General features: G+C 38.4%; 2 protein-coding genes across 3 annotated transcripts; one reads left to right on the forward strand and one right to left on the reverse strand.

Moving 5' to 3' along the window:
• Nucleotides 1-2,679: 2,679 nt before the first annotated feature.
• LOC112278790 (cyclin-dependent kinases regulatory subunit 2) lies at nt 2,680-4,497 on the forward strand. 2 transcript variants are annotated; one of them, XM_024512558.3, is made up of 5 exons: nt 2,680-2,812; nt 3,002-3,126; nt 3,528-3,588; nt 3,809-3,991; nt 4,135-4,497. In XM_024512558.3, exons 2-4 carry the CDS (start codon nt 3,074-3,076, stop codon nt 3,974-3,976), a joined length of 282 nt encoding a protein of 93 aa, XP_024368326.1. In that variant the 5' UTR covers nt 2,680-2,812; nt 3,002-3,073; the 3' UTR covers nt 3,977-3,991; nt 4,135-4,497. The 2 variants fall into 2 exon arrangements, with proteins under 2 accessions (XP_024368326.1, XP_024368327.1); XM_024512559.3 differs by having other exon boundaries at nt 4,247-4,497.
• A 1,250-nt stretch (nt 4,498-5,747) lies between these two features.
• LOC112278789 (guanine nucleotide-binding protein subunit beta-2) lies at nt 5,748-9,261 on the reverse strand. Its single transcript, XM_024512557.3, has 6 exons — nt 8,731-9,261; nt 8,120-8,214; nt 7,433-7,860; nt 6,667-7,027; nt 6,371-6,487; nt 5,748-6,241 (listed from the first exon to the last, which is right to left on the reverse strand). Exons 1-6 carry the CDS (start codon nt 8,837-8,839, stop codon nt 6,212-6,214), a joined length of 1,140 nt encoding a protein of 379 aa, XP_024368325.1. The 5' UTR covers nt 8,840-9,261; the 3' UTR covers nt 5,748-6,211.
• Between the last annotated feature and the right edge of the window lie 219 nt (nt 9,262-9,480).

Below are 9,480 nucleotides of genomic sequence, written 5' to 3' on the forward strand. Positions count from 1 at the left end.
AATACCATACATGGTGCTTGTGATACTTTTAATCATTAAAATATAAAGATCTCATTATACATTAATTATATATGTATTTTAAATATTTTCATTATATCATTTCTAAACCTAAACAAGATATTATTATATTCAAAGTGTTTTTACCATGTACAAACTTTTGTCTCATATTGTATGTATATTTGTTTGTTTGTATTTTTTATGAAAATTCGAAAATAATTACAATCATCCTTCAATCAAATATTTATGAAGAATATATTTATTCTAGTTGTTTTACAAGATTTAATTGAATCTAATAGTAATATATATATTGTTTTGCAATTTTATATTCTCTAATAATACACATATATTTATAATAATTTATTTTTATACAAATAAAAAATACATACTAATTCTAATTACTTGGAACATAGAATAAAAACAATTAGTAAATTTCAATATAATTATTTAGTATTATATTGTTAATTCTATTTATAAAAATATATATTTTGGTTAATATAAAGTTTGTGCCCTTTCTTGTTGTTTGATTGCATAATCATATAGTAGATATTAGAAGCCTAAGTATAAAATATTTGATTAATCAACTTTATTTCCATCTAAAAATAATTATATTTCTAAAAATAAAAACATCAAATTTAATATAATATTCATAAATACCATCATAAAAATAATAGATAATTAAAAATAAAATATTAAGTAGATTCATTTATTTTTTCTTAACAAAAACTACACATTTTTTTTAATCTATTATAGAAATTATACTATTAACATTTTGATCTACTTCCAATTATCTACTAAATAAATCCAATTAGTTTTTCTTTTAAATTTGTAAGTAGTATGTAAATCAATCCAACTTTATTAAAGATTATATACAATTATATACAATTTTTCTCTTAAGTAAATTAACTTGATCTTAAGATGTTCAAGGAAGTGTTCAAATCCTGATTACTATTATAATTAGCAGAATTGAAGCTAGTAATTGATAGATCATTTTTTGAGGGTATTTTGGAAGTCTTAACTTACAAAGATGTTATTAGAATGTATTTAATATTACCAAAAAATTGTAGCTATAATTTTTGGTTGAATGGAATATACATTTATTATATAAAGACCAGTGAATAATATATCTAATAAGAATTCTTTTGAAAAGTGTTGATTTTTTTGGAGTAATAATAAGTCACCATGAAAACAAAATCGTGTTATTATTATTATTATTATTATTATTATTATTATTTTTTATGTTTTTGGAAAATGATGTAATATTATACATGTACAAAAACTAAAATTAAGCACCTTTTAGAATATTTTAAACCATCTAAAATCTTATTTATGTGTGTCTTTTATTCAAGATAAATTTAAACTTTTTCTTATGGATCCTTGGAAATTATTAGATTCTTGTGGAACAATCTATGAGATTCTAAAAACTTTAATAATTGTCTTCAAATTTATTAAAACCTTCCATACTTCATTAGAAGTTCCAATAGTTATACAAAGTCTTTTTTGGTTCTCCACAATTTTTTGCAAAATATTATTTTTTACTCCAAAGATATTTTATAGCTCTAAGAACCCTTCACGTAATTTCCAAAGCACCAAATTGAAACATTTTAAATAAGCATCTTTATATTTCCAACTTAAATTTTAGAGTGATTTTAGTATTTTTATTTATTTATTTATTTAGTCTTGTATCTAATTTTGCTTCTAATACAATATATATTTAATTCTGCTTGTACGTCTCAATTTTATGATCTCTTATTTTTCAATCTCTAACAAATACACTACTTATATATTATGATTCAAACCACACTTTTAATTTATTATTATTATTTTATAACAACACATTTTAATTTTTTTTATATATTATACTGAAGTATATCTTTTAGAATATACATGTGTCTATCTATAGATACATGTATGTAAAAATAATTTATTAGTATCATTTTTTAGATTAAAAAGCAAAACCAAAACTAAAAATACTTTTTTGTTAAAAATCTGAAAGTTATATTTAAATCTATTGGAAAGAGTTTATAAATAAATGTGTTTCCTGTTATATCCAATAGATATTTTTTTCATTAAGATAATTTTTGATATTCTTAACATCATATATTATATAGCCATAAAAAAATCTAAAAATATTTTTCAAAAATAATAGGTTGAATGAAATAAAATTTAAAAATAATAATAATAATAATAATAATATTATTATTATTATTAATTTAATATGATGATTGTAAGAATTCACGCTTCAATTTTTTTTATGATATTTTATTTTATAATTTTATTTATTTATAAATGTACTTAATATTTTAAATTAAAAATTCCTAATATACACTAAATTATATTTTTAACTCTTTTAAAAATAGAATTCCTTGAAAATTTGAAAATAAAAAATATGACATCAAAATAAGTAAAAATCGATTTATGACACTAAATAAGTTTGAACAGAATATTCGGGGAACAAGGGGAATTTGTGGGGAACAAGCGAAACACTGGGGAACGAAGGGAAGGTGCGGGAACAATGGGGAACACCACGGGAACAGTGAGGAGCACTGGGGGGGGGGGGGGAGGGGGGTGTGCGCATTAAATCTCCGACCCGTTGGAATTTGAAATTTTCCCCCGCTTGCTTGCTTGGTCCCTTGCTTGAGTCCGCGACACGTTGTCTACCCCCTCTCTGTCTGTCGCTGCCCTTGCGCCTCCTCCTCCTCCTTTGTGCTGCCTCTGGCCCGTTGCGTCGCCGCTGCCCAACACCATCTCTCCGCTTCTTACACTTTCTGCCGCGCGCACTAGTTTTCTCTGTTCGATTGGCCTTGTACACCAGGTGGGTTCCTGTTTGTTTTTCTTATTTTTCGTCTTTGTCTTCGGTGGCTCGATTCCGCATACAGTGATGGTGGATGTTGAGGGCTCATGCTGTGTAATGTAGTAAGGGGAATCGAATTCCTATTGTATACCGCTTTCTGCGCGTAGGCTAGGTTTGTGATGGTTGTCCAGTGTGGTTGGGCTTGGACAGTGGTTTGAGGCGGAGTGTTTCTGGCCTTTCCTGCTTTGGAAAATAGTGGTGGGAAAGAACAGCGCTTAAGGGATGCCTCAGATTCAGTATTCTGAGAAGTACTTCGATGACACTTACGAGTACAGGTGCGTGCCCTCGGGTCGGTTTTTGAGTTCCATGTCTTTGAGGTTTTGGGTTTCAGTGACCTAAAGCTCGGTTGCTTTGGTGATCTGAGAAGAACCGCGAACCGGTTGCCTACCTACCCTAATGTTTTCGAGTATCTTTTTTTGAGGTTTGAGACAATTCTAGTTGTTTTCTGATTTCGAGTCTCGTCTTCTTGTGCGTGTTGCATTTCAATGGACGACATTAACTCTTTGATAGACTTTAGAACGTTATTTTTGACTTTAGTAGGGTTAGGATAATTGAATTGATTTGTGTATTCGGCACTTCCTGGTGAGAATGAATGCGGCTGCAAGTTTCTAGATGTTGGTAAAGCATAACTGCAATTCTTACCCCTGGTCCACTGATTTTTTCTGGAGTGCTTCAGGCATGTTGTGCTCCCTCCCGACATTGCCAAGTTGTTACCCAAGAACCGGCTTCTGTCCGAGGTATTACATGTGGATTTTGTCTTAGTCACGCTTGCCCGTGTTCTTTCTATTTGCGTACCAGACCATTAGCTCAGAGGACCAGGTTATTACTTCTGTATACAAGCACTGGCTGTTGGTATTATGCACTGTCATTGTCAACATAATTATCGGGATGCTTTTATCACGAATATATTTATAGATTTCGGCTTTTACTCGTTGCCTAACTATAGACTGAATACAGGCTGAATGGCGCGGAATCGGAGTCCAGCAATCACGCGGGTGGGTGCACTATGCAATTCACCGACCTGAGCCGCACATCATGCTCTTCCGCAGACCCCTCAATTACGGGCAGCCTCAACAGGCTGCGGCTGTGCAGCAGCAGCAGCAGCCCGCGGGGATGAAAGCCTAGTCATTCCAACACTTGGTTAGTAAGCCCAATATTTCGTCTGTTGATGGGACTCACTTGATTTGTGTAATCTCCTGCGTTTTGCATTCGTAGTCATCACTGTCTTGAAATTTTAAGCCATTTACTCGGTCGTGATCACGATTGCATTCGTGGGTAAGCAGGGCTCATCGGTGAATTCTTCAGTTTGTAAGGCGTACCTAACTTGGTGTCAACCTCAGATGCCAGGATTATCACATCATATGCTTATGATGTTTTCTTATCGTCTGTATTCAGGTCTCTAGTTTCTATATTACCTTCATAGCTGAAACTGTCCTGTGCACCGTCCATCCCAGAATGGGTGCTGGTGTGTGCGAAACAGAGGACTTAAGATCATCCATCCTTTGCAAGGGTTAATATCTTATTTTTCTGTGCAACCTTACAGCTTGGTGACCGTCAATACATATTCTGGTCATTTTCATAATTGATGTATTATAAGTTTAGGATTTTTTTAGTATAATACTTTCGATCAAGTCTTCTTCCCCTCACTTTGCATTTTGCTGGTTTTGGCTCTGGAATACCTTTCTAGTCTTGCTCCTTGTGCTCCGTAAATGCAATAGATTTTGAATTATTTAGTGTTTTGGTACATATGGATAATACAGACGGTATTAGAGTATTTCTGGATACGTTTCTCTATGCACTGTATCACCGGCAATATATGCCGAAATGATGATCATGAGTCAACTACTATATATCTACATACCAAACATGCCCTTGTTGCTGGACTCAACTGCAGCTGTGTAGTGACCTGATTGTTCTTATTACAGTTAACATTGGTGCGGACTATCCTTGAAAATTGAGATGTAGCAAGGTTTCTTTTGTAGCCAGACTATTGGTCCCTCCAGTCTACGTGCACTTGAAATCTCCCCTACTAGTGCATTCTCCGTTTTGGTGTGGGGAACGATTACTACGATTGATTAAGAGAACGGAGGAGTTTCGGGCGTAGTTTGTGTGGTAGATAGATGTGTTCCAAACATTGGTAGAGTGAAGTTGGAGCTAAACTGAAGAGCATATGCTGCCGGATTTTTTCCCAGAACTAGTCCTACCTCTCCGCAATCCTGCATTGGCAATTATGTTGTTGTTATCCACTGATTAACCGTAAGTTGAACGATTTAACTTTTTCTTTCTGCTAGGATCCCTGTCAAAGTTGAACTAGTTTGTACAAATGTTGGATAGTGGGAGATGGACCATTGCTTGGTGCACGTTAACTTTAGCACATTTCAGGATCGAAAAAAGAACCCTCGTGAAGAATTATCTTATCATCTAGCTAACATTTCCGGACTATTTTCAGATGACGTTACATCTCAAATTGGAGTCACAATTGGTAATACATCCATCGTCCTTCACTGAAATACTACTGATATCAGCGCTAGTACAAGCATTTGTCATGGATTGCCTTCAATTCTCAATTTAATCTCCGCAACTCCGTAGTGACCATCAGACGAGTGAAGCCAAAATGCTTGGCTTCTAATACTCTCTGGGGTGTGTATATACTTCTTAATCCAAGGCGTGTTCAGATTAAAATCCACTCTACCAAGTTGGAACTGATTGAGGGTGGTCGCACGACCTTGTGAGGAGAGACCATGTGTGAGTATCTGCTACATGCATGTATAAGTACTTCATTCACATCTTTTCACAACGAACCAAATTGCATGTGAAGGCCCTAACGTCATGGCCTTCAAAATCAACTAGGAAAAGGAACTAGAAAACACTGAGTAGCAACTTCCTTTCACCCCGATTCTGTCAAAGCATTAATTTGTAAACGTGGAAAAATTTACAATAATTAACTAAGCTCGTCTACCTTTGTAAGAAGTATCCTATCAACTTAATTGCTTATTCACCAAACAATTATAGCACATAAAGGACCTCTGAAGACGTAGGAAATGTCAAGTAGCGTGACTTCAAAGAATCAAAGAATCAATGCTGGTTTGTCAGATAGATGTTCAAACGTAATACCTACCCCTATCTCTACATCTAAAGAGACCAGAAGCATCAGTGGTAGCTTCTGTTAACATTCTAGAAAGCCCAGACATTGCGTTTGGTCAAGCAACCACCTACATCCTCTGCATACATTAAATGTCACATTTAACGCGTCCATAAAATATACCTCATAGTGCCTCATTAAGGACTCGCAACGACGAGAGTATACGAAATGTCCTTCTAAGCGACTTCAAGCAGCTGCTCGTCTCAACATTCATTGTATTATGATTTTTTCCCGGCACACGACCAGACCTGAAATGACAAATGGAATACTTTGGGATTTAGCACAAAGTGGCTGCACTATAAAAACAGAGTTTACAAGTCCACATTAACAGACTTGAAGGAAAATAAACAAGAAAAGGATTCTGGAGATCAAGAAACCTTGAGAGTAGCGTCATAGCTTCCTGTGCAAAGTGCATCACCATCAGCCGCCAACCCTAGACAGCTTACGCGATTGGTATGTCCATCATCTCTGCCTCCACCCAAGTTTGCCACAACCTGCTCACAGAGAAAGTACGTTGACACAATCCGAAGCTAAGGGACTCGAACTGAAGTACATATGTACTTCGCTCATTCACAGCTGCCTTGGGATGTACATCACACATTTCAAAACAATAGCACTTTCGCTAAGTAGTATGAACGTATTTGAGGGAACTACTCATCCCAGTGGATCATACCTTGGCCAATAAGGTGTCCCAGACATAGCAATTACCGTTTGAATAGCCTGCAAAGAGCAGTCTCCCTGAACGAGAAAACGCTACTGAAGTAACGTTGACAGGACCCCGGGCAAGGGCCTGCTTGTCCCAATATTGTTGCAACTCGTGTCCAGTGCCAATGTCAAAGAGTCGACAGCTACCGTCGTCACTCCCGGTTCCGAAGTGACGACCCTCAGATAGAAAGTTCACGGTATTTACATCACCTTCGTGACCATAAAAGGTACGTTGCGCTCGGGCTGGCGTCCTGACATCCCACAGCTTGGCACTTTTGTCACATGAGCCTGAGATGAATACATGGGGGCTGCTTGAGCTGACGGATACACTGTAGACATCACCCATCAAATTCCATTTAGTCACCGCTCAAATAACACTATTCGGCTAGTCACGCTTCGCGTGCATTTCTCAGGGCCAGCAACTCGACTTGACTCCAAAAACCAATTTGTCGCAAGTATTAGCAGATTCTACATATACCGATCGAGATGCAACGTTGTTCTGCAACTTAATTAATTGTTGTTAGATTTCATACTCTTTAAGGGGTCGATTCTGCGTCACTTGTTCAATCACCAAACTTCAATATTTCTATTGATATCAACTACGATGCTGCAACATGATATCCAAAACCTAGAGACTGCACGAGCTGAAACGAAATCCACCATAGGTAATGCAAAGAAGTTTCGAGTCGCATCATCACACACACCACGAAAATCTTCAGCATGCCACTACTCACCTCATGACGTCCCCAGTATGGCCAGTCAGAATGTCACCTCCAAAAACAGCAATGCAACACTGGGTTTCAACATCCCAAAAACGACAAGTATGATCTCCAGAGCTCGTCACAATGTGTTTCTCTTGAGTTGGCATATATTTACAGGACGAGAGGTAGCCCGTATGACCCGCCAGGGTGCCTGACACGGGCAAATTGCCCTCCTTATCAGGGACAGAGCTGAGGTTGAATATGGAACATACATTGTCTAGACCACCGCATGCAACCGTGTTGCCACCAGGTGAAATGGCCGCTGCCTTGACCCAGGCACACGCCAACTTCAAAGAATATGTCTTCTGACTTGAAATGGCGTTCCACACAATAAGCCTGCCATCTTGCGATGCTGACACTATTCGCGACGTCTCCCGGTACGCCCAGTCTAGAGAATATATCTGTTCAGATACAACCTTCAATGCTCAATCTACAACGCTCAGAAGCTTCGTTGATCCTTAGTTCCTTGATTCTTTACGATTACATAACTTTACTTGCCTTGTGACTAAGTCACCTGTTTCTTTGGCTAATCCACTAGAAATTGAAGATGCATCCTGAATTCAGTTTCTCTGTATCGAGGTGGGAAGACATAAGAATTGCACAATGGATAAAAGCTGATCTAAGCGATTTGGAAGCAAGACTACATTGAATTGCACCCACCTTCCCTGTATGTCCTTGAAGAGTTCTGACGCACTTGAAATAAAGGTTATTAATGTCCACCGGCTTACATCCCTGACTTTGCGCAGTTGTCGCCACTGGTGTTTCAGCAATACCAAAATTTCTATGTTAAATTAAAAATCACAAGAATCCTTCTCATGCAGCATCCGAGCGTATTCAGTAAAATGAGAGTAAACCTAAAAACTTCGACCTCTAAGCTGGACCAGCAGAGAGCACACTTCCAATGATTGTTCATTCTCCAGGGCTCTATATCAAGGTTCATTACTATCCCCAGGACGTACAATTGCTTCGGTAACTAGAGCACGTTGCCAAAGCCATTACACCTCAAATCCAATAGATTACATACTTAAGACTTCAGCGTTGATAATGTCCAAAACATGCAAAATATATCATTTCCAGTACCAAGATACGATGAACACCAACTCATTTCCAATACATCTCTCCCTCTCACTCTCTCCCCATAGAACCGCATATTCTCTACATCGTCAAAAACCAAAGCATTAACTAAATCAGGTATCATTTTAGAGAAGAAAGAACGACCATAAATACGAAACTAATAACAACAACAAAATCGGCAGGTATGAAAGGCCCACCATCAGTGTCAAGGAGCGACGCCCTCTTCTCGTGCAATTGCTCCCGCAGGCTCTGCACTTCAGCTTTGGACACCTCGTAGCGCTCTCGCACTGAATCAGCGACAGACATAACTACTCACCAAATCAACGCTTCCCCCGGAAACACCCCAATCACCCAACCTCACCATCCACCACCTCGCCAGCGCCGCTCCTAACCTCATCTATAACTCACCAATCCACCCCCAAGCTTCAAGCTTCTAATTCCTGATCCCCATCACCATTAAACTCCACCTGCGCTTCACCATTCGCAACACCCACAACTCGTCTACGCCCTCCCTCCCCCCCACGCTCACATCGTCTGTCCTTGGTCTCCGTGCTCCCTCGCTGCGCCCCTGCGTGGCAACCCAACCCAACCCAACCCAAAGGGAATGTTGCGGGGGTTCCGGCGGAGAATGATCACAGCTCTGCAAGCAGCGTGGTGTAATTACGGAGACATGATCGCTCGGTGCGAGGGCATCATAATGGCTGTGGCAGGGCTACGAACGTGGCTATGCTCAAGCTTAGCCCCGAAGACGACGAAGCAGCAGTAGAAGTAGAAACAGGGGCTGATGAAGAAGGTGGCGAGATATTCCCCGTGCCGACACTTTACTCCCCCCTCCCCCCCCCGCCTTCCTCGTGGTTAATTATTCTAACCTACCCCATTGTTTCACCTAACCCCAGTCCAAGCCTCTTCACCAGCCCGAGCTTGATCCTATCCATGAACAAACTTCG

The sequence above is a fragment of the Physcomitrium patens genome, chromosome 2, assembly GCF_059467195.1.
Source record: "Physcomitrium patens ecotype Gransden chromosome 2, ASM5946719v1, whole genome shotgun sequence".
Classification (NCBI taxonomy): Eukaryota; Viridiplantae; Streptophyta; class Bryopsida; order Funariales; family Funariaceae; genus Physcomitrium; species Physcomitrium patens.

What these genes read in the sequence shown, in the direction of transcription:
- LOC112278790 (XM_024512558.3), top strand. Translation starts at nt 3,074, where the DNA reads ATGCCTCAGATTCAGTATTCTGAGAAGTACTTCGATGACACTTACGAG. An exon ending in GATGACACTTACGAGTACAG is followed by an intron (nt 3,127 to 3,527) that starts GTGCGTGCCCTC and finishes GGAGTGCTTCAG; the next exon opens with GCATGTTGTGCTCCCTCCCG. An exon ending in AGAACCGGCTTCTGTCCGAG is followed by an intron (nt 3,589 to 3,808) that starts GTATTACATGTG and finishes GACTGAATACAG; the next exon opens with GCTGAATGGCGCGGAATCGG.
- LOC112278789 (XM_024512557.3), bottom strand. Translation starts at nt 8,839, where the DNA reads ATGTCTGTCGCTGATTCAGTGCGAGAGCGCTACGAGGTGTCCAAAGCT. An exon ending in GTCGCTCCTTGACACTGATG is followed by an intron (nt 8,215 to 8,730) that starts GTGGGCCTTTCA and finishes CTGAAACACCAG; the next exon opens with TGGCGACAACTGCGCAAAGT. An exon ending in GGGACACCTTATTGGCCAAG is followed by an intron (nt 6,488 to 6,666) that starts GTATGATCCACT and finishes CTCTGTGAGCAG; the next exon opens with GTTGTGGCAAACTTGGGTGG.